Source organism: Panthera uncia (assembly GCF_023721935.1).
Source record: "Panthera uncia isolate 11264 chromosome B2 unlocalized genomic scaffold, Puncia_PCG_1.0 HiC_scaffold_24, whole genome shotgun sequence".
In the NCBI taxonomy this organism is placed as follows: domain Eukaryota; kingdom Metazoa; phylum Chordata; class Mammalia; order Carnivora; family Felidae; genus Panthera; species Panthera uncia.
Genome location: NW_026057580.1, coordinates 65,037,382 through 65,063,307, shown reverse-complemented (window position 1 = coordinate 65,063,307; position 25,926 = coordinate 65,037,382). Strand labels below are relative to the sequence as shown.

The 25,926-nt window shown below is 35.6% G+C and overlaps 1 protein-coding gene across 2 annotated transcripts in view; it reads left to right on the top strand.

Moving 5' to 3' along the window:
• The window catches only part of ATG5 (autophagy related 5), a 128,893-nt gene that overhangs the window by 87,536 nt on the left and 15,431 nt on the right, over positions 1-25,926 (top strand). For both annotated transcript variants that reach the window (XM_049654086.1, XM_049654087.1), the window contains one exon: positions 22,563-22,680. In XM_049654086.1, coding sequence (XP_049510043.1) covers positions 22,563-22,680 — 118 coding nt within the window. The remainder of the gene's footprint in view (positions 1-22,562; positions 22,681-25,926) is intronic.

Genomic DNA, 25,926 nt, shown 5'->3' with positions numbered 1-25,926 from the left:
TTGTTGGAAATGAATTGTCCACAAATGTATGGTTTTTATATCTAGATTCTGTTCTGTTGCCCTGGTTATATGTCCAACCTCTACCACTACCACACTGTCTTGAACTCTGTAGTTTTGTAGTAAGTTTTGAAATTGAGAAATAGGAGTCCTCTATCTTTGTTCATTTTTTCAAGATTATTTTGGCTATCCTGGATCTTTTACATTTCCATATGTATTCTAGGATCAGCTCATCATTTTCTGCAAAAAAAAAGGCATCTAGGATTTTGATAGGAATTGTATTGGATATGTAGATCAAATTGTGTAGTATTGCTATCTTAACAAACAATCTTAAGTCTTTCAGTCCTTAAACACAGGATCTCCTTCCGTTTATTTAGGTCTTCAGCTTGTCTCAACAAGGTTTGTAGTTGACGGTATACAAGTCTCCTACTTCTTTTGTTCAATTTGTTTATTCCTGTGTATTTTTTTGATTCAGTTGTTTTTATCATTTTTAGATTATTCATTGTTAATATATATAAAGAATATTGATTTTTGTTTATTGACTTTATTTTCTGCAGCCTCATTGAACTTGTTTATTACCTGTATTAGTTTTTTTCTGGTTCCTTAGAATTTTCTTCATAGAAAATCATGTCACTACAAAAAAAAGATAGTTTTACTTCTTCCTTTCCTATTTGAATGCTTTTATTTATTTTTCTTGCCTAATTTCCCTGGCTAGAATTCCCAATACAGTGTCAAAATAGAAATGACAAAAATGAAGGATTGGTGTTAAATCTTTAAATAATTGGTGAAATTCTCCTGTGAAGCCATATGGTCCTGGGTGTTCTTTGTGGGCATATTTTAAAATTACTAATTCCTTCTCTTATTTGTTATAGATCTGTTCTATAGATTTTTTTTTTTACAGGTTTTGCCAGTGTTCTTATTACTTTTATGGAGAAAACAGTATTTGAAATTCTTATTCCACCATTGAGGACATCACCATTTCATAATGATTCTTAACCTTCAAATTTAGATAGGTGGATTTTGTAGAAATTTGGAGAAAGAAAAGGCTGAAGAGTTTTCTGAGGTTTTTTTTTTTTTTTTTTTTTTTAAGGAGATCTGTTCTTTGTAATTATTTCTAAATACAAAGATTTTTTTTTTTAATTTTTTAATGTTTATTTTTGAGACAGGGAGAGACAGCATGAACGGGGGAGGGTCAGAGAGAGAGGGAGACACAGAATCTGAAACAGGCTCCAGGTTCTGAGCTGTCAGCACAGAGCCTGACGCGGGGCTCGAACTCACAGACCGTGAGATCATGACCTGAGCCGAAGTCGGATGCCTAACTGACTGAGCCACCCAGGTGCCCCTCTAAATACAAAGATTTTAACCCAGTATATGGTTTGAGAGCATGAATATTGCTGTAAATTATTATGGAAGATTACTTTTTGTAAAGTTGTACATTCTTGATTTTTTTGGAAAGTTTTTCCCACATAGTTCTCTGATACATAACTTTGAAAAATTTGAAAGAATCAAATCTGTAGCATTCATTGATATAGCAAGTGGTTAAGATGGAAAAGTTTTCATTTAGGCAACTTTACTAAGTTTGTATGTGTGTGTGATTTGGGGCATTCATCTCACATCTCTGGACCTCAATTTTATCATCTGTAAAATAAGGATAATCTCTTATAAGCCGATGTGAATATTAAATGTAATATTTTAAATACAGTATTGTGCTTGATACATAATAAATAATTTACAGATTATTTGCTGTTATTAGTAGTAGATGTTATTGATATAGGTCATTAGTTCTGTTCTGAGTTATTTTATCAGCAACAATGATGGTTTGCTATGCCTCCTATGTTCTCTTATTTTTATGATTGGTAGGACATATTGGACAAATAGCTCATTCCATTTATTAATGTATTTCTGGTCTTAGCATAGTCTTCTCTGTGAGGCTTTATCTGGCTCCCAAAATCTATTTCTCATCACTACCAAACACTCATATACCCTCTTTTTTTGTTTCAGTTCCCTATTTCTTTACCACTTTCATTCAAGTTCCTAGACCAATACCTTGGAATCACTTTTGATCCATTTCTTAGAACTGTACATTGTAATGTACTAGAAGCATTTGCGTTTATCCCCTTCTGACCATTTTCACTAACTTCTAGTTCCTGTTACTTTGATTTTCGTAAAACACAGCTAGACTCTAATCAAATAGTATCACATGTTCCTCAAAACATGCTTGATGTTTTATTTTCTTACACTGTTCACTTGTCCTGGGAATAGCCCTTACTCCCAGAATGCTTCTAAACTCAATTCAAATGTCATCTCCCCCAAGAAATCTTTCTTTATTTCTCCATATAGGCTTCAACCCTTCGTACCATATAAAAATTATTTCTTCTTTCTCTGAGTTTTATTTTAAAACATTTCCTTCTAAAAATGTTTTCCTTCTACCTCTTATTATGACAGATACAATTATAGAATATTAGAGCTGAAGGGAGCCTTAATTAAAACCTCTAATTTTAGAAACAACTTGCACAAAACTCTTCCCCAAAGTTCAACTGGATATTTGATGGCAGAGACAGGAGTAGAACTTGAGTATTTGATTTCCAACCTAGTTCTTTTTCTATACACAGCATTGTGATATAGCATAGATACTTCTTTTTTTTTTTTAATTTTTTTAACGTTTATTTATTATTGAGAGACAGGGACAGAGCATGAGCATGGGAGGGGCAGAGAGAGGAGGACACACAGAATTCGAAGCACATTCCAGACTCCGAACTGTTAGCACAGCGCCCGACGCGGGGCTCGAAGTCACAAACCGCGAATCATGACCTGAGCCGAAGTCAGATGCTTAACCAACTGAGCCACCCAGGCGCCCCTAGCATAGATACTTCTTAAGCCATTTTGTAGTATTTCACTGTGGTTCTGTTGAAGTCTGTGTAGTTTAACTGCAAGCAGTAACCTACGAATTCTTGAAGGACAAGGAATTGTTTGGTTTTTCACCGTATCTTTATAGATGTTTCTCAGAGACTATTTCCTGCTAGAATGAATGAATGAGGACATAATACTTTGGTTAGTATTAATATTCTTTCTTTTATGTTTGTTTATTGGGGGGGTTGGGGAAAGAAAGAGACACACACACACACACACACACACACAGAATCTGAAACAGGATCCAGGCTCTGAGCTGTCAGCACAGAGCCCAACATGGGGCTCGAACCCACGAACCACGAGATCACGACCTGAGCCCAAACGACATTTAACCGACTGAGCCACCCAGGCGCCCCTGGTATTAATATTCTTAATGTTAAAACTCAGATGATATTCTTTACTTACACACCTTTTAAAAGAAATTGATGAATTGAGGCCTGTAGGGGGCAGCCCAACACAGCAAGTTTTGATTGCCTTTGCTAAATCAGCTAGCTACTACTCTGAGATCGTTTTAGACTTAAATTGCTTCATCTGTGGATTTTTGAAAAATGAAAGCAACTATAAATTATAAGCTTATGTGGTAGGTGTATTTTAAAACAATTGTCATTTATAGGAATAGTAACTGATGCAGGTGATTTGCTGTTTTATTTTTAAAGCATTGGATGAGAGAGCAAATGATATTTATTAGAGTTTTTTAAAATTTTGCTTTATTAATTTCTAACAGATAATCTGATGGCAAATATGTCTTATTTTTTCATAGAGAAACTAAAATATGCGAAGTTGTTGTTATCCCAAACTCCTAAAGTTATTTTTAAATTAATAATTAAATTAAAGTCAACATTTTCTCAATATTATTTTGTTGCACTAAGCTAGGTCATTGTTTCATTTAATATTTTCAAGATTAAAAATACTGCTGGTAATTAAACTGTAGACAATATAACAATTAATAGCTGACATTTATTAAGTACTGTATACCAGATACTATTTTAAATATTTTACATTTTTAAATTTACTTAATTCTCTCTACAGTCCTCTAGGATATATGCACTGTCCTCGTTGTGTAGATGAGGTAACATCTTGAGATAAAGATGGATCATTGAAACTTGCCTAACGTCAATCACCTTAGTGAATGGAAGAGCTGGTAGCCCGGCTCCAGAGCCTGTACCTTTAATCACTGTTCCTTTTGATATATGTTAAGTTTATTTCTTTTATTTCCTTACTCTGTTCTAGTGTAACTTTCCATTTGAGACTGTTTTCCAGTTTTTACACATATCAGGCTTCTTATTACCCCACCCTTTTGGTTGTTTCCTGCCTACAGTCCTTTTTTTCTTCTACTAGAGAAAATGCATGGACAGAAAGTAAAAACATGACATCCTTTAGTGTGAAGAGATTGAAACAGCTAAAATTGTATGGTCTTCTTTCTCTTTTATTTATAGAATGTTCTTTTTCTAATTATCAATTAGGCAATTTTTAGTGATTACATTAAAACCTGAACTCTCAAATTTAGGAATAGAATGAACTTCACTCCCCATGCTTAAGCATGAGTAGTATGGGATAATTTTAAAAGCCAACGTATTCAATACCTCATTTTAAAAGAGAAATGGATTGTGTAAGGTGGTCTTAATTATTTCCCCAAAAATGATTTTTTAGCTTCCTCCACAAAGAAATTCTTGATTGTCATAAGATACATAGTGTTTTTATTGTAATATTCTAACATATGTAAAAATTAACCTTATTATCATCTAATTGGTATATAACCCATTCTCTGCTTTTGATCATTTCATCTCTCTTTAATACCTCTTTGAGAATGTGAATAGATACAGTAAAAATAAGTTTGTGTGGTGAGTTTGAAATTTGGCAAAAGCTTAGGTTAAATGTGAGATGGCTTAAAAAGTTATAACTATTGGCTAAGATGAAAATAGAGCTGTTTCATACCTAAGTTCAGTAGTGTTTATATCATAAAATATGGTCTTTGTATATAACTCTTTTAAGAAAATATTTTTATGTCAGCTTTACTCCTTGATTATTAGTATGCATTTATTAAGGCACTTCAGATGATAGTTAATGTTTGAGTTTCTTGAAGGAATTGTCAATCCTGGTAATAGATACCAGAAACAACCTATACTTTATGATGGTCAGCCAGAGTCTTCCTGCTGCTTTAGGGACTCACTTGTCTTCCCATCTTTCCCCAGTTTACTGCTGGCCTAAGAGTGTTGGCAGTTGCAAGCCTAAGCTTAGTCCCGAATAATGTTCCTTTAACCTATTATTTGAAAAGATCTCTGAGACCCAAATTAGTTTCTTTGTGTGACTACCACATTTTTCATTCTGTCCCTTTTCTTTCCATCTCAGAGAGTGCCAACATCCAGAAATGATGCCCTGTATGGTGGCCATTTAATCTGTTGATAATTTCACAGTGTAAGAAAATTTGCTTAATCATGTATCTATTCCAATAGTGAAAACTACCTTCTGATTTTTTTTTTTCTGTTCTTCTCATAAATGATTTTCATATAACATGCCAGAACACACAACACCTGTCTGTTAAGAACAGAATTACTAGGCTTTGATTCTTAGTAGTGGTTCCTTCTTTTGGGTAAATATGATAGTTGCTTTTGGTTTACTCATACTTTTAAAATAATGACTAATAATTTCAAGTAGGTAACAAATAGGATGATTATTTAGGAATACTAGAAGAAAAAACCAGGGGGAAAAAGTGCAAGACTAATATCCTGTTCTTTTTGTCTGCCCTGGGCCTGGCAAATTTTGTTTGACATTTCATTTCCTTGTATCATAGTCTAATGAGGTGTATATCTTAGTTGTTGGGTCATACTTATTTTTGTTTTTAATTTTCAAGGCTTTGTGGGAGATTATATAGTCTTTGTGATCCATGCAGATTGTTTATAGTAATAAGTTCTAGGGAGATAATATAAATTTAGAAAAACCTGTGTAGATATACTGATGTGTATATGATTAGATAGATAGAGATATTGATGTATACGTATTTGAAACTCCTCAGATCTTTAGGCAAGTTACTCCTTTAACAGAATTCATTGTGATAAATTAGAATGTTAATTCTCAGTTAAGAAATATGATCTAGTGTAAACATTCAGTTGTATGTATTATCTCAATTTGATGCTTTAAGAGCATTTTACACAATATATCTTGTCTTAAACAGGATGTATCATTCAAAGGTCTGCTTCTAAAAAGGCTAAAAATTTAAAGGGAAGTCAATGCTGGTTCAATGTGCCACTGTTTGTGTATTGCTTGAGACGGGTAGGTGGGAGGCGGGGGTCTCTATCAGTGGAACAATGTATCTGATCATGAGTTCAACAGAATTGGGGTACATTTGGAAACCGTATTTGAATAGACCATAGATCTACCTTGGATGTGATCTTTTCATTTAAAGTCATCTGTCCACATACATACATTGTGACACAATTTTATACCTAATGTAAATTTATAAAAATTGTACTAGCTGTGAAATGATAATGAATTAGTACTCTGAGGATTTCACTTGATTATTGAATTCACTAATGAGTGATTTGTGTATGAGATACGTGGCTAAGTTAATATGAACAAAACGTTGAAGAGTCAAACTGATGTGTGTTACTTACTATTGAGTTTAATTTAACCATGTTTTACACCATATTAAACTTGTCTTTAAAACATCGTTGTAAATGGAAATTACATTTGCACTGTAGACAATTAATGTATTTTAAGAAATAGCATGCTTTCAAAACTGGACTCAGCAATCCAGTGTAGTAAGATTCTTAACATTTTATTTGTCTAGATTTTTCAAAGCATAGGTAAAAGGAACATGAGTTATTTCATGTATATAAAAGGAAAGAATTTCTCCTGCTAGTTTCTTTTTTTTTTTTTTTTTTTTAATTTTTTTTTCAACGTTTTTTTTTTTATTTATTTTTGGGACAGAGAGAGACAGAGCATGAACGGGGGGAGGGGCAGAGAGAGAGGGAGACACAGAATCGGAAACAGGCTCCAGGCTCCGAGCCATCAGCCCAGAGCCTGACGCGGGGCTCGAACTCACGGACCGCGAGATCGTGACCTGGCTGAAGTCGGACACTTAACCGACTGCGCCACCCAGGCGCCCCTCTCCTGCTAGTTTCAAGTGAGAAATAATATATTTCATATAATATAATATAACATAACATAACATAACATAACATAACATAACATATATAGGTCTTTCTGTCCTTTCACTCTTCCTGTCTCTTTTCTTTTCCTCCTTTTTCTTTTACTTCATCTCTATGTCCTGTCCTTACTTTTCCTCCTTTCAGAGTCCTTCCTTTCTCTGCCTCACTAAACTGAGAAGTGTTTTTACTATGTAGTAAAGCATTTCCTATTTTAATTAAAGTTTTGAAGTTTATTTTTAAAAGCAGAGCTTTGCTATAGGAAAAATACCTCTATTAGCTTACATTGAAAATCCTTTTCATCATGATGAGGGTAATTATCTGTTACTTCTTAGAAGTAAGCCATAGCTAATTTCTGACTCTGTATACATGTTTAAAGCAACTTAGAATCAGCTTGGGACATTTCTGACGTCTGCTTATGTAATGCAGCATCCATACTCTTCACTAGGTGTTCATTTTAGCTACAGATGCTTCATATAAAACAGGGTAGAGTAGCTTTCAAAAGGATATTCACATCAAAGTGTAACTTGAACTTGGTTTTTACGTTGCTTGAGGAATCCTTAATGAAGTAGAACTAACAAATTTGCCTTTCCCCCTAACACGTTATCATTATAAAATTTAAATAAATTTAGACTTCTGTGACTTCTTAAGCCGTATCATACATAAGTGAATAGTTTTATTACTTTGGAGTATTTTAACAATGCCCACATTAAATATTATTGAAATCCTATACTGTGCAATAAGGAAGGTTTCCTTTAATTAGAATTAATTCTGGGGACCAATGATGCTGCTTTTGGAAGAGTAAAAATATTACTTAAATTAAGCACTGTATTTTAAGTTGGGATCCACACTCTGACTCATTTTGTAGTTTGGCTGATACCTATTCATGAGGCCAACCAAGTTTATCATTTTTTAAGGCCTGGTTCCTAAGAGGGCTTCAGAGTAAGTACAGTGATTGTTGCTGTTAGCCACAGTGCATCCTGATGCTTTTGCTAGTGAATTCTTTGAAGCTGACTGCTTCTTGCCTCTCCTTACCTCCATTTCTCAGTTAGATAAACTCACCTGAATTATGCAGGAATTAATCTTTGATGTATATGATCCTCTTAGTCCCCTATTTAAAAATCACCATTTCAGTGTACTCAATAACAAAATGTTTATTCTGTTTTAAAACTTCCATTGTGGAAAAAAAACCCTGTAATTTGACTTGCTGAATTGGTGGTATTGGATTATTGCTAGCTTGAAATAAAATACTGTTGGGATACATACAGCCTTCTTTGGATTCTATAGACCATTCTCTATTCAGGTATTGTATTCCCCAAATTTCATATTTTTGGGAAGATAGGGGCTTGTATTATAAATAATAAAATTCTTAGGAAAGGCCGTGTAAATCATGAGACTGAACTAAGACACCAGTACTCTAGACCCTAACTTGTGTTTATGGTGGTGTTCCTTTACCATTCTGGATTCAAAGCCAAGAATCTGCAACAGGAAGAATCCCTCCTTGCTACGGAGTCCCTCCTCCCCAGTCAGGTGACAGTAATGTGGGTGGGAACCAGAGGTTCCAAGCTAGTAAGGGAGTAGGAAGGTGAGCAGCTCCTTTGCTACCGTGACTGGTAGAGAGGTTTGTGAGAAAGCTCAGAAACGGTAGACATAATGAGTCCACAGTCTCGGTAGCCGCTTATCAATAATGACATTTTTTATGATCTAGACACTGTATTTGGTGACAACTTCTATTTTATATAACCCCTTATTATTAAATTCTTTGTCTATTTTAGTAAGCCTACCCCTTTTAACAGCATTTTTAAATTTCAGAACCGTTTGGCTTTAAGTATCAGAGCATGAATTTGAAATGAGTTTTGGTGAACATTTAAGGTAAAGTTATTGAATTTTCTACAGACAGCTTTAAAATTGCCATTATGCTATACAACTTTCTAAAGAAAAACCTGTAATTTTTTAAAGTTTATTTATTGAGGGGGGTTGTGGAGAATGAGCAGGGGAGGGGCAGAGAGAGAGAGAGAGGGAGAGAGAGAATCCTAACAGTGCGGAGCCCAGTGTGGTACTTGAACCCACGAACCTGTGAGATCATGACCTAAGCCAAAATCAAGAGTTGGATGCTTAACTGACTGAGCCACCCAGGAGCCCCAGTGATTTTTTTTTTTTTTTTTTTTAATTAGAGCAGGAATCTAATACTTACTCTTTGGGGGCTTTTGACCTCCTTTAAAAAAAGTTTAGGGGTGTCTGGGTGGCTCAGTTGGTTGAGTCAATTTCAGCTCAGGTCATGCTCTTACATTTGTGGGTTCGAGCCCTGCATCAGGCTCTGTGCTGACAGCTCAGAGCCTGGAGCCTACTTTGGATTCTGTGTCTCCCTCTCTCTTTGCCCCTCCCCTGTTCATGCTCTGTCTCTCTCTGTCTCAAAAATAAATAAACGTTAAAAAAAAATTTTTTTTTAAATAAAAATGGCAGTATCTATTGGGTCATCCAAGTTTGCTGGTACAAAGATCTTTATAGTTTATGTAACTTTGTTCTTCTAATGGCCATCAACAGAAATTGAATGGCTGTTAGTATAAAAAATCCTTTTGAGAGTGCCTGGGGTGGCTCAGTCGGTTAAGCATCCAACTTCAGCTCAAGTCATGATCTCAGGTTCATGAGTTCAAGCCCCACATCGGGCTCTGTGCTGACAGCTCAGAGCCTGGAGCCTGCTTCAGATTCTGTGTCTCCCTCTCTCTCTGCCCCTCCCCTGCTCATGCTCTGTTTCTCTGTCTCTCAAAAATAAATTTAAAAAGTTAAAAAATTTTAAAAATTTTTATTAGAATATTCTAAAAAATAAAAAAAATTATTTTTAGACTATTCAGAGAGTTGGTGCAACTGTCACTTCTATATAATTCCAGATCATTTTCACTCCAAAAAGCATCACTCCTCATTTTCCCTTTTCTCCAGCCCATGGTAACCACTAATCTACTTTCTGTCTGTTCTGAACATTTTCAGAATAGAATCTTATAACATGGCTTTTTGTGTCAGGCTTCTTTTACTTGCATTATGTTTCCATGTTTCATCAGTGTTGTAGAATACTTCAGTTCATTTGTTTATGGCCAACTAATGTTCCATTCCATGGAAATACTATATTTTGTTTATTCACCAATTGATGGACATTTAGATTGTTTCTACCTTTTAGCTATTATGAATAACTGCTGCTATGCACATTAACATACAAATTTTAGCGTGGACATATATTTTCATTTTTCTTGGGTAGATGCTTAGGAATAGAATTGCTGGGTTATGTGGTAATTCTGTGTTTAATCTTTTGAGGAACTGCTGGACTGCTTTCCAACGCATCTGTACCATTTTACATTCTCATCAGCAACGTTTGACGGTTCCCATTTGGCCACATCCTTGCCAATATTTGTTATTTTCTAACATTTTAATTATAGCTGCCTTAATGGGTATAAAGGGGGTATATATTTTTGGTTTTGATTCACACTTCCGTAATTACTAATGATGTTAAACATCTTTTCATGTGCTTAGTGGCCATGTGTATAGCATTTTAGGAGAAACATCTTCAATTTCTTTGCTCATTTTTAAATTTGGTTGTCTTTTTGTTGTTGATTATAAGAGTTCCTTTATATATTCTGGTTATGAATCCTTTATCAGATACATGATTTGCAAATATTTTCTACCGCACTGTGGGTTTTCTTTTCATTTTCTTGATGGTATCTTTGAAGTACAGCGGTTTTGAATTTTGATGAAGTCCAGCTTATTTTTTCTTTGGTTGTTTGTGCTGTCGGGTTGTACATCTGAGAAGCCATTACCTAATTCAAGGCCATAAAGATTTCCTCCTGTGTTTTCTTCTACGAGTTTTATAGTTTTACTACATTGCCTTTTTTTTTTTCATTTATTCTTCAGAGTACTCAAGTGGTGGGTTTTTTAAATTTCTTAATCACCAGATTACTTCAGCAGTGAGATCAGTGAAATATTTGTCACTTGTTTTCATTTGCTGCTTCCAAAAAGAAAAATCACCAGAATTATGGAATCTGCTTTTTCTTTCTTTTTTTTTTTTTAATTTTTTTTAACGTTTATTTATTTTTGAGACAGGAGAGACAGAGCATGAACGGGGGAGGATCAGAGAGAGAGGGAGACACAGAATCTGAAGTAGACTGCAGGCTCTGAGCTATCAGCACAGAGCCTGACGCGGGGCTCAAACTCACAGACCGCGAGATCATGACCTGAGCTGAAGTCAGACGCTTAAGCGACTGAGCCACCCAGGCGCCCCTCTTTTTTTTTTTTTTTTTTTTTTTTTTTTTTACAGAAAACCAGCATGGAGCTCAAACTCACAGCCCCCTCCCCCCCCCTCCCATCAGGAGTCACATGCTCTACAGACTAAGCCAGCCAGGCACCCCTACGAAATCTACTTTTGATGATACTTCAGTGAGATGAATTTTTTAAATTGTGTTCAGAAACCTAACATTACCCACATTCCTACATTATCCACTTTATTTAGCAGTCACTGTAAACCCACAGACCATGCTCACAGGGCTGAGGGTCTTTGTAGAGCTTCACTAGTTCCCGGCCCAGAGTGAGAAGCCCTTTTCTAGTGGATGAGACACTTGACTGAGCATCAAGAGAACAGAATTTCAGTTCTGTGGTCAGTACAACCTCTTTGACTCAGATTTTTTTCTTGCTACTTTGATTTCTTTATACAAATTAAAAGCTGCACTTAATTATTTTACTGAAGTATCTCATAAAGAAGAAATAGTCTGCATACAAAAGTGCTCTTTTTTTCTTCAGTAGAAAAGTCTATTAATTGTGTCACTCTTGTACGCACCTTTTTAGTGTGGCTTTGCGTAAAATTCACAAAGATATTTTAAAGCTCTTATAGATAATGAAATTTAAACCATGATTCCCTTGGTATGGTTTTGAAATCTTTTGGAAGAAATCTTAGAAGAAGTAAGATAATTATTACTAAAAACATCAATCCTAGCACTTTTGTAGGCAGCTTCTCATTCGGTCACTCTACTGATAATTTCATATAAAAAAATTAAAAGCCATAACTTGTTTTATAGATCGGCTCATAAGTAGCATTAAATTGATCTCAGTCTTGAGTAAGGGAGGTAGTGCTTCCCTTTAACACATTTTATTCAGTGAACGCATACGAGGAAGACACAAACTGTTGCTTGTATTTGAAGAAATTTCGCCTTAACCATTTATGTGACAAAGTATATTTGGCATTGTGTAGACAGAATTATAATAAATATAACAATTTAAATAACACAAAACACAGACTTCAAACCAGATGTGTGGATGTACTTCTGATGAGTGCTTTCATTTAATCATAGTCTCAATTAAGATACTACTGCTTTGAGGATGAAGTGTCCCTGACTATAATAATGACAGCTTTTCAAATGCTAATTATTATTTTTTAGTGTTGTTGGGAATATTAAAAGTGGACTTCAGACTCTGGTAGCATAACTACAGAAAGTGCTTATTTTCAAGTCTTCTATTTCCCCACATAAAGGATAAAAGTAGTCTGATTCAGTGGCACAGACTCCCTTCCTCCCCAACCCCCAGTAGCCGCCCTCCCTGTTCCCACCACCAAAAGGACTGTTTACTGTAAAGGTCCGAAAGCATTCATTTGAAAATAGTCCGTTCTTTCACTTAATGAAGTATTATAAATGTGTATATTCTTAAGCTAATTTTAATATGAGGCTTCTTTTGTAAAGCTTGTGATACAAAATTTGACATGCATGAATATATCTTGGGCCAAATATGCATGTCACAGTTTGAAGCACATATCATAATGTGTCATTGTTGGTAATATCTGGCAGCATATCCTGTGCAAACCCCTGTTTGCTTTTTCTTTCTGCCACATATTTATTCTAATAAGACTTCAAAGGGAACTGATGCTTGAATACCAATTATTTTTCATTCTCTCTCTTATTGATTCTGTGAAGACTAATGTTACCCTTTTTTTTTTTTTTTTTTGGTTCCACAGTTAACAGTGGTTTAAAAGAGAGGAATGAAAACCAACCCTTGTTAAGCACCTGCTGCAGTAGATGTTTTATGTATCTCATCTTATTTCATTATCACAGCAGTAATTCAAAGCTATATATTTGTTACCATTTTTCAAATTCAGAAACAGGCTCCTGAAGATTGATGTAATTTGCTCTAGGCACACAGTCAGTCATGTTGTGAGCTGGGATTCCACCAAGCCTTTGTTAATTTCACTACATTTGACATTTCCAGGCTCTGTATGCTAAGCTCTTACCCCACTTTTGTCTCCCCCCATTCACTCATTTCTCACAGGTATCATCATGCTGCAGCTGCACTCTGCACCCGTTAGTGAGCAGGGGACATAGGAAAGAAAAGATTGGTCCTGGACTCTGCCTGAAATGGCTTTATCTCTTTCTCTATTTAAAAAGCTACGTATTTCAAGTTGGAAGCTTCAAGATCTTCTCTATTCCCTCTGTTGTTTTCATCCTCTTTTGAAACTCTCCTGTTTTCATATATTACATTCTACCACATTTAGCATATTTTACTTTGTACCTACTGATGTATCTTCCAATCTTAGGAGATGAAATCATGTAACCACTTACAGCTTTTTTGGTTTTATTTTTGTTTTTGCTCTAGCTGCCCAAAAAGTGCAGAGTTAAATTTTGTGTTCATGCTTTTAAATTTTCTCTCCACAACACTTTGTACATATTTCTGTTATCGCTTACTTAACACCATGTTACTATTATTTATGTGTACTTTAAACATTTTGTTTCTACCAACAGCGATGCTGTAGTAAATGCTCAGTAAATGTTTAATGAGCGAAGATTTCTGGGGTAAATTACCCTGACCCTCTGGTTGTTAGTCAGAGGTCCTATATGTGGGTACTGCTATTGGAATAATTCTGTTCAAGCTGCACATTTGTTAAGTAGTTTTTGTTGTCACCATACACATGTTTTTGTTATAAGCATTCTTCTTTTTTTTTTTTTTTTTTTTTGAACATAGGCACGGAGTGCCTAGTTGGTTGGGCGTCCAACTTCAGCTCAGGTCATGATCCCACGGTTTGTGAGTTTGAGCCTGGAGCCTCCTTCAGTTCTATGTCTCCCTCTCTCTCTGTCCCTCCCCCACTCATGTTCTGTCTGTCTCTCTCTCTCAAAAGTAAATAAACATTAAGAAAACTAAAAGAAAAATAAACTTGGCAGGAATTAAGTACAGTATTCTTTGTTGCAATGTATTCATCTTTGTATCTTTGTAATGCCTGTCACTGCTGTTAATGGAGTATCAGTGACTACATGATTCTATAAAATTAATTATATTGTGGATTTGTTTTGTTTTGCTTTTTTACCTAAGGATCTGTAAAAAAAAAGTTGTATTGGTCTTCATCATTGTCACCATTTTGGTACAATGAAACTTTTGCTACTTGTTATGTAAAGCTCTTCAAAATATTAAATTTAGTTCATATTTTAAAATTGTCAAATGAAAGTTCACTGATTTTGTTGGTGAGGTTTTTGATATTGGAGGCACTTTGTGCATGCATGGCATATTTACAGTTAATTTGTGTTATATTAGAGTTGTAAATAGTAAAATCTAGTTTTTGTAATGCTTTTCAGTATAATTTATGCTGGTTAGTACATATATACAAATGAAAGTATATTACATAAGTAATTTTTGTATATAAATGAGAGCAATCTTTTTTACTTCTTGGTATTTGTTTAATTCATCCCTTTTCTAGATTCAGTTCTTCTAAAAGACAGTGCTACTTATACAGTTAATGAAACAAATCAAATTACATTCTTTATTAATCAACAAATTGCTAATTTCAGTTATAGTTCAGTATAGCCGATTTAAAAAAAATACCTACAAATCTAACAAAAGAAATCCTTTGCTATACTTATAGAACTCTTGTAAATCAAATAAATTGTACTTATACATGTAGTGAGTCATCCTATTTCAGATGATTTATAAGCAAAGTATACACACAAAGTTGCTGATGATATCAGAAATTGTTGCTACACCTAGGAATATGCAACATATATATAGTATCAAGAAAATATTTGTTTCTTTAACCCAACCAGCCAAGGGGAATAGAATGCCCATCTAAGACTCAATATAGCAAATGATCAGTTGACAGTGATTCAAGTCAGTGGTTGGAGACCCTGAACATGGATACTACTACTTGGATGATTCTGTCCAAGCTTTTTTAACAACCAGGGCCCTTATCCTCATCAAGTTCTTCTGCTGGCTGTTTTAGTAGGAGACCCCCAATCCTACACTCCTCCCCTCCTTTCTGCCTTTTAATTAAGGCCATTTGTAAGGTTCACAACCTAGTGAATCATGCATCTGCTGGGCATTGTTGAGGTTGTATCCTTGCTGAATTTTTGTTTTTCTCTTTCATGATTTTTAATCTCACTTTGAGTGAATAGAATCTCCTTTTACTATCTGATGGGATTTTCCCTCCTCTTTATGGTCATTGGTTGGCTCCATGGTTTGACTTGCCCTTCTAGCTGTAAATTGCCATTTTTGACAAAACCAATGCTTCTAATTCATATTATATGTTGATACAATATATATGACCAAAACAATAAAATCATCACTAATGCTATGTAGTGACAGGGTAACTATAAGATTAGTGTATCTTCTTATAATCCTGCATGTTTTGTATTATGACTCAATACAAAATACATATTCGTATTCAACAAATTTCTATGGAGTGTCAAGTCACATTTAATGAGAACATTAATGGCACTTACTGACCGTTTACTATGTGTTAGGCATTGTTCTAAATGCTTTACATCAATTTCACATGTATAATTTTCATGTGCAGGTTTAAGAAATAATACTGAAAGATCTTTATACCCCTCACTCAGTTTCCTCCATTCTTGACATCTTGTATAACCATGGTATGATATCATATCCAGGAAATGGACATCAATACAACCCCCAGGCCTTATTCACATTTCTTAGTTTTGTTCCAACATAAGCATTTCTTGGGTTACCTACCCTCTTATAGCCACAGCCACCTACCTCGCTTCTTCCTCTCCCTAACCTCTGACAACCACTGATCTGTTCTCCATTTCTACAATTTTATCATTTTATTAATGTTATGTAAATGGAATCATACAGTATATATGATTGAGATTGGCTTTTTCTGTGTAACATAACTCCCTTGAGTTCCATACGAGTCGTTGCATATATTAATAGGGATGATGATGATGATGATGATGATGATTGCTGAGTAGAATTCTATGGTATAGATATACCACAGATAGTTTAACCATTCACCTGTTGAATGACACTGTGATTGTTTCTAGTTTGGGTATTACAAGTAAAGCTGCTGTGAACATTTATGTACAAGCTTTTGGAGAATGTAAGTTTGCATTTCTCTGGGGATATTCAGGTGTAGAGCTGCTGGGTCATATGGTAGATACATGTTTAGTTTTGTAAGAAACTACCGTACTGTTGTTCAGAAGGGCCTTTGCCATTTTACATTTTCACCAACAGTGTATGAGTGATCTAGTTTCTTCACATGCTTGCCAACATTTTATTTTAGACATTCTGGTAGGTGTGTGGTAATACTGCATTGCGGATTGCAATTTGCATTTCCTTAATGGCTAATGACGTGTCAGACATTTCCATTTGTGGCGTGCTTGGGTGGCTCAAGTCAGTTAAGCGTCTGGTTTCAGCTCAGGTTATGATCTCGCAGTTTGTGAGTTCAAGCCCACATTGGGCTCTGTGCTGACAGTGCCGAGCCTGCTTGGGATTCTCTCTCTATCCCTTTCTCTCTGCTTCTCCTACTCTCTCTCAGAATGAATAAACATTTAAAAAAAAAAAGTAAGAAAAACTTAAAAAAGTTTTTCCGTGTGTGAGTGGGTTTTTTTTGTTGTTGTTTGTTTGTTTTTTTGTTTTTTTCCATCTGTATATCCTCCTTGGTTAAATGTCCTTTTAAAATATTTTAGCGTTCTCGGGGCACCTGTGTGGCTCAGTCGGTTGAGCCTCTGACTTTGGATCAGGTCATGATCTCACAACAGTTCAGAGCCTGCATGGGATTCTATGTCTCCCTCTCTCTCTGCCCCTCCCCCACTCGTGCTCTGTCTCTCTCTCTCTCTCAAAAAACAAACATTTAAAAAATTTTAAATAAAATATTTTAGAGTTCTTCATATATCTAGATTAAGACCTTTATTGGATATGTGGTTACAGATAATCTCTCCCAGTCTGTGGTTTGTCAACATTTTCATATTCTTCATACTATCTTTTACTGAGCAAAAATTTTTTATGAGGTCTCCTGTATCAATATTTCCTTTAAACTGAATTTCATGATTATGAATTTCATGACTTAGCATCCAGACAGGTGAATTTAAGAGAATATAAGATTGAATAAACTTTAAGTCTGCTAAATTGGGATTAAGCTTAAAGTGTTGATCATGGTGGCAGTGTATGTCTTAGGATGCGTGTTTAGGTGGTCCTATGTACTGTGACTGTGCTGTGCTTATATTTTATTATTTCAAAAACTCTTCAGTGTAGATATTATCTCTGTTTATACGTGTGTGTGTGTGTGTGTGTGTGTGTGTGTGTGTGTGTGTGTGTGTAATTATTCCTGTTTTACAGTTGAGGAAACTGAGGGTCAAGGAAGTCAGGTAACCGTGCCCATGGACCTATAATAAATGACAGAACCTGGACTTAGAGCCAGTTCTTTCTGGCTGCAAAGCCTGTGCTCTTCAACAACTGCCTTGCATGTTTGCTGCAGTATGTACTTTATGTAAGCCATAACACTCAAAATAACTTGGTCTTAGCGATATTATCTGTTGTGCCTCTTACTCCTAAGTCTATACATTGTCTGGTCATTCAGCCTCACATAATAAGTCACCATTTCTTGTTTTATCAACTTTAACATTAACCTGTCTGGTTAACCTGTTTGGCTGTGTTGGAAATAAAGCTTTTCTCTATATCTTATTTCTTGGATGTAAATTTGATTCCTGTGCTTCTCTTCAGTATATCTCCACGGTAAATCAGCCGCATAACTTTTCCTGTACAGGAAAAGTTATTATTTCATTTATGAGTAGGGGAAAGATGGGGAGCAGCCAGCCAGTAGCAGCCCAATTTTATATTCTCTTTGGTGTATTTAAGAAATGAGTAACATACACATTTTTTGAAGGAATAAGGGAAGTTTCAAAGGTGACTTTATAAAGTCATATTATTTCTTACAAGAGAACAAACAATACTGCTTCTTGGAAGTCACTGAAGTAGTTTGCATATTTATAAATAAATGGCTAGATTAAGTAAGCATTGTATTATATTCCTGTTGTAGTGGCTTTCTTGTGAGGCTAAGATTCAGGTAATGTGGATATCGTTAGCATCATCCAGTTTTATGTATACTAAATCAAAGTTTGCAGAATTCATGTTTGTGGAGTTTTTTGTATTTTTAAAATTCTGTGTGTATTCAGAAAGAAGATAGCTTTTAAATACTCTAGCATAATTTAGTCTTCTCTGCTGAACTTCAACTTAGGTTTAATGAGATCTGCTAAGAAATTTGCATGAATCTGCCCTGCATGCTGATTGTCCTTCAGAACCTTTGTATTGTACTTGAATGCATGAGCTTTCTGTGAGGAGCTTTTGTTTTAAGGGACAGTAACTCCTGAAATCAAGTCGTTTTCATGATCTTTGTTGTAGCTTACTCACTTAACTGTTCTTTTTTAGAATACTAGATTTTAAAGAATAACAATATAAAGGCAGTCTAATGAATATTAAACAGAAGATATTTATTAGATTTTTTGATTGAGGTATTTTGGGGAATTGTTCTTTTAAAGTAAGGTTTTTGTTACGTGAGAAATATCACTTTACTTTGATGAGAGTTTTCTTAGTTGCTGTTCTACAGAATTTACTTAGAGTATGGTAATAGTACAAGGCCTTCCCCATCCCCCACCCCTCCACCAAGCAAAAAACACCATTATAAAGGTTGTTGAAGTCATACCTTTATTATAACTGCTCAGATTTGAGAGAGTAGGAAGAGGAGAGGTAAGAGAAGAGGTAAGAGAAGCCCATTTCCCTAGGAATAGGAGTGGAGAACACTTCCTGTTTTTTAATATCTCGCTAAGCCCCCTTGGGGCCTTTTAAAAAGTATATTGTTTTCAGGTTGTTATAATATGTATTATTATAGCTAACCACTTCACAATTAGGTCACCAAGTAGGGGGTGAATGAATCCTGAAAATGTTTTTTGACTTTGCTGAAAATCTTAGTATTTTCAGATCAGACTGTGGATGATACATTTTAACTTTATTTTTATTAATTGAGGGTATCGTCCTGACCCAGCCCCAGTTGTCATCACATAGGCTCGTGTTATTCAGACAGCCTCTCACCCCTCTTCCAAGTCACCGTACACAGTGCTGCTTTCCATTAGTCTTGAGAAAAAGCCTCTTTCGTCACGTCACTTCCTTTGCTAAAAAGTCTTAAAAGCCTCTCCATCGCCTGGAAGATAGAAAGCCCTAAGTGGGTAGTGGCTATTTTAAATTATTACTACAGCCCTCTATTCATCTATTTATTCTTTGAACTCCCCTAACCCTTATTATTTTCACATAGTTAATCCTTGATTTTACATGATATTGTTCTCAGTTTCATCTTGTGTGAAATGTATGTGCTTCCTAAATTGAAGGATACCAGTCATACTTTTAGAAAAATCCAGAAAGAGTTCAATTAGTGAAGTGAATTGCATTATAGTCAGTGCATATTAATTATCAAGATTCTTACCAATTATCGAGGTTTTTTTTCATTGCCACAGATACTTAACTGTTATTGGAATATAATTGTTAACATTTATTATGTATCCACTAAATACACAGTATAAAGCTGGGAAAGGTAGCTCACATGCTATATACCATGTCTGTTTTTTCATACATTTTCATTTAATATCCACACTTAAAAACAGATGTTTTTTTAACCAAATTTATAATAATTATGTTGAAGAAATTGAGATATACCTCTGTGATTAAAAAACAAGCAGGGGCACCTGGGTGGCTCAGTTGGTTAAGCGTCTGACTTCAGCTCAGGTCATGATCTCGCGGTCCGTGAGTTCGAGCCCCGCGTCGGGCTCTGGGCTGATGGCTCAGAGCCTGGAGCCTGCTTCCAATTCTGTGTCTCCCTCTCTCTCTGCCCCTCCCCCGTTCATGCTCTGTCTCTCTCTGTCTCAAAAATAAATAAACGTTAAAAAAATAAAATAAAATAAAATAAAATAAAATAAAATAAAATAAAAAAGCAAACTTGGTTTTTAATGGTTTAATGTCTTTAATGGTTAGGTATTTGAAGTAATTTTTTTAGAAAGCACTGTATGTAAATATGAGTATATTTACTTACAAAGTTATTCTCTTGTATGTTTTTATGATTTTTCACCCCTGGAAACTTAAAGTAAAAACTTACCATCTTAAAATGAAATAACAGTTAAGGGGAGAGGTATTTATTCTCTTTAACATTCATTCATTCATTCATTCATTCATTCATTCTGTGTGTGTCTCAGTCTCTCTGTGTGCTTAGCTAATTCTTAACTCATTTCTATAACAAACTTAAGAGATATCAAATGTCCCAATGTTCCAAAGAAACCCAGGGGCAGAACCACTTAGCACATAAATGATAGTGCTATTCAGATGGGGTGATTCCAGGGCCTCTGCACTCTGTGTCATGATGAGGCTTTCCTCATCGTTGTTGTGCTCCTTATAGAGGCAGTGTAGAAAAATGAAACCACCCAGGCACCTTGGTGGCCCAGTCGGTTAAGCATCTGACTTCGCTCAGGTCATGATCTCGCATTTGTGGGTTCAAACCCCGCGTCGGGCTCTGTGCTGACAGCTCAAAGCCTAGAGCCTACTTCAGATGCTGTCTTCCCTCTCTCTTTCTGCCCCTCCCCCGCTCGCACAGGCTGTCTCTCAGAAATAAATAAAACATTAAAAAAAAAAAAAGAGAGAAATGAAACTTAGTTTTAAAAGTGGGCAATACATTGAAATTATTAGCAGTAAATTATAACATAGTGGTAATAACAGTTGTCAGAGGATATTCTTTATCTGCTATTTTGAAATTTTTTGGGGTTCTGATTTATTAATTTTTTTTTTTTTTTTTTTTACTAAGTGATTTTATTTTATTTTTGAGAGAGAGCGTAAGTGGAGGAGGGGCAGAGAGAGGGGGGACAGAGCCAAGCGGGCTCTGTGCTGACAGCAGAGAGCCTGATGCAGGGCTCAGACCCACAAACCATGAGATCACAACTGGAGCTGAAGTCAGACGCTCAACCGACTAAGCCACACTAGCACCCCTGTTTTTAATTTTTTTAATAGAAGTATATATAGTTGATACACAGTGTTACATTAATTTCAGGCATACAGCATAGCGATTAGACAAGTCTATACTTTATGCTGTGCTCACCACAGCCATAGCTACCGTCTGTCACTACACAATGCTGTTTCAGTTCCACTGACTATATTCCCTATGCCGTACCTTTCATCCTGGTGACTTATTCATTCCATAACTGGAAGCCTGTGTCTCCTGCTCCCCTTCACCCATTTTTCCCCCCATCCCTCTGGCTACCATCAGTTCTCTCTTTATGAGTGTGTTTCTTGAGAATTTTCAAACATACATAAAAATTAAAATACTATAACAACTAAGCCCATATACCCTCCACGTAGATTCACCAGTAGTTAACATTTTCCTACATTTGTGCATGCTCTCTCTCTCTCTCTCTCTCTCTCTCTCTCGTTCTCTCTCAACCATTTGAATATATGTTTCAGATGGCTTGGCACCTTATCCCTGAATATGTGAGCATGAATTTCTTAAAGGATATTGTCCTTATAACCATGATCACATCTAAGAATTTGACATTAATTCAGTAATATTATCTGATGTTCATTCTGTATTTCCCCAGTTATTCCAAAAATGTCTTTTATAGCTGATTTTTCCCCTCCGATACAGTATTCACTCAAGATTTATTTTTTGTACTTAGTTGTTATATCTTGCCAATCCTTTTTAATCTTTTCGTATTGATGTGTTTTGCCTTTGACTTATTTGAAGAGTTGAAGCCAGTTGTCCTTTTTTAAAAATTTTTTTTTAAACGTTTATTTATTATTGAGAGACAGAGAGAGACAGAGCATGAGCATGGGAGGGGCAGAGAGAGGAGGAAACACAGAATCTGAAGCAGGCTCCAGGCTCTGAGCTGTCAGCATGGAGCCCTACATGGGTCTGGAACTCACAAACCGCGAGATCATGACCTGAGCTGAAGTTGAACGCTCAGCAGACTGAGCCACCCAGGCGCCCCTTTGGCCCAGTATCTTTAGAATGTCAAACATTTTGGATTTGTCCAATTGCTTCCTCACGGTTAGATTTACTTGAGGTTGTGTTAAACATTTCTGGTGATATTACCACATTGGTGATGTCATATGCTTCTGATTACACTATATCAGAAGGCATCTGATGGCAGCTTGCAATTTCTGATCTATAAATTTGTAATTCACAGCAACAAAGATGTAAATGTTTGAATTCTGTTTTCATTTTTCAAATAGACAACGACTGAACGACCTTTCATTCAGAAGCTTTTTCGTCCTGTGGCTGCAGATGGACAATTGCACACACTAGGTGATCTCCTCAAAGACGTTTGTCCTTCTGCAGTGGCTCCTGAAGGTAACACAGTCAGCAGCACCAACACATTTCTTTCATGTCTCTTTATGACTGAGGTGTAACATAAGCATTCTGCATTTATAAACCACGTTTCCTGGTTCCTTCAGGAAAATGTTTTCATTATCTTGGAACAGTCTTTTGAAACAGAATCACTTAATGTTTAATTTATTACTTTATGTATTTTTGACACTAACAAAGTAAGGAATTGACTATCTCTGCTTTTAAATTACTCTCTGACATCACACACTCTCTTACCGCATCTCTGGTGCCCTGGGTCTTTCATTTCTAGCTTCAGTTCTGGTAAATACTGTTTTAAATTTTACATTGTGTTTCTTCATTCTCTAGGAACAAGAGATGGTAAAAAAATGTTCTTACCTTTGGTTGAGAATTTTAAAGTTCAAAATACTGAATAATGGATAAGCATTTTATTTGAATTTTCTGCCACTTCCTAAAGTTTCACTCAGCATTGTTCTCTTTGACGTTGACATTTCACATGTGCGATTGAGAACTTGTCCTATTTCATAGTCCTCATTTTGTAACTTAGGTTAAAATTATTTTCCTGTAGGCAAAGGAAAAATAGCAAAATTGCTGAATTCTGTTTTCTTAATTGCAGTATAAGGAATGCAAAGAAAGTGCAGAAGTAAAAAAAATAATAAATGCTATCATCCCCCTACCCCTGGAGACCACAGTTGACACACACATGTGTATGGACACTAGAGTATTTGAGAGGGGTGTGCGTGTGTGTGCGTAAAATTGTATGTCCTGCTGTATCTTTCACCTAACAGAACATGAGCATAGTTTCAGTCATTAAAAATTCTCTAAAGCTATTTTTTTAATGGCACTGTGGTCCTTCATATCAGTGTACCATAATTTGATCATCACCCTGTTAATGAATAATGACTTGCAACCAAGCAATTGGTTACCAAGCTAAAGGGGAAATTTCAGTGGACTATTATTACATTTGTTAATATGTTACACAGACTTATATTTATCATGTAAAAAAATTTTAAAGCTTGCTACTTTGTATCTCTTATGGAAAGAGGTAAGGCCTTTATAAGTATATTACTATTATTATAACAGTATAACTTCAGTGGATAATGGTATGTTTCTTATTAACATATTTATTCAAAGTTGGGATGATTATAGTATTACTTACATGACTAATAACTCTTACCACACAGTTCAAGAAGCAGGTAGTGTCTAAGGAAATAGTTTGCCTAACAACTAGAATTGGAAACAGAGTGGGACTAGGGAAATGTTGATATTTCAACCGAAATGACTAAACAACGAATATGGAACTCAGAATAAGTCATTTGGTGTGTGAATGCAACTATTTTCCTTAACCGAATGTGTTTGCCATCCCTGGCGTTCCTGTGTGTTATCAGTTCTTCTAAAATGCACGAATGCTGGAGCACCTGGGTGGCTCAATCAACGTTGGACTCTTATTTCAGCTCAGATCATGATCTCACACTTGGTAGGATTGAGCCCCACCTCAGGCTCCCTGCTGGGAGCCAAAGTCTGCTTGGGGTTCTCTCTCCCTCTTTTTCTGCCCCTCCCCCATGCACACGCTCTGTCTCTCAAAATAAATAAACTTAAAAATTAAAATGCACGAGTGGTCAACAGCAAGGGGGAAGAGGGGCATCTAAAATATCATCAGAACCAGTACCAGAAGGGATTGATGAGAAAGGTCATTGACTGGTACTCAAAATTGTCGAAGTTAAAAAAGTTTCATTGGTGTAAGAGGTTATAAATATTATTGTATAAGGTCATACTATATCATCTGTCATCACTGTGCTCTACTAGACTATGCAGTCCAGAACGTTTGATGGTGTCTTACACATCCTCGTATCTCTAGTGCCAAGGTAACAAAGTTTACTCGGTATTTCATGTACTGAATTGTTTCTTTGTGTCGTTACCTGAAACACTATTTAGGATCATTTAAATCATGGCATAATTAACATTAAGTTTATTATAATGCTGTTGCAGAATCATAACTATCTTTATTGGTGTATAATTTTAGTCTTCACTAAGAGTTTCAGTTAAATAGTTTTTTGGCGCTTCAATTTTTAGTTTTAATAAATTTGTAAGTTGAACAGCTGTCACCATAATCTAGTTTTAAAATATTTCTATCACTTCCAAAAATTCCTTTATGCTTCTCTGCAGCTGATCTCTTTTCCCACTGCCAGTTCTAGACAACTCCTGGTCTGTTTTCTGTCTCTGTAATTTACCTCTTCTGGATATTTGCATAAATGCAATCATACAAAATTGCAACTGGTTTTTTTCATTTAGTGTAGTGTTTTGGGGTTTCATCCATATTGTAGCATATATCAGTAGTTTTTCCTTTTTATATTGCTGAATAATATTTGATTGGGTATATATATATTTTGTTTATTCATTCACTGATTGATGGGCATCTGGATTGTTTCCAGCTTTTCACTCTTCTGAATAACGCTGCTGTGAACATTTGCATACGTGTCTTTGTGTGGACATACGTCTTTATTTTTCTTGGGTTGGATTCCTAGGAGTGGAATTGCTAGGTCATGCGGTAGGTCTGTGTTTAATTTTTTAAGAAACTGCTAAACATTGGCAAAGTGGCTGCATCATTTTACAGTATTACCTGCTTCACATCCTCGCCAGCATATATTTTTTTGTCTTATAGCCATCCTAGTGGTTGTGTAGAGGTATCTCTTGGTTTTATTTTTTATTTCCCTAATGACTACTGATGTTGAGTGTGTTTTCATGTGCTTATTATTATTTGTGGATGTATTTGGTGAAATGTTTATTCAGATTCCTTTCTCATTTTTTTCCTGGATTTTTCATCTTATTACTGAGTTTTGAGAGTTATTTATATATTTTGGATACAAAGCTTTATTTTTTTTTTAATTTTTTAAGTTTATTTATTTATTTTGAGAGAGAGAGAGAGAGCCCCTGGATACAAATCTTTATCACACATATGATTTGCAATTATTTTCTCCTAGTCTGTGACATGGCTTAATTTTCTTTTGAAAAATAAAAGTAGGGGCACCTAAGTGGCTCAGTCAATTAAGTGTCCAACTCTTGATTTCAGCTCAGGTCATATTCTCATGGTTGGTGAGTTCAAGCCCTGCATGGGGCTCTGCACTAGCAGTGTGGAACCTGCTTGGGATTCGTTCTCTGTCTCCCTGTGTCTCTGCCCCTTTCCTACTCATGCACTCTCTCTCAAAAGGAAGGAAGGAAGGAAGGAAGGAAGGAAGGAAGGAAGGAAGGAAG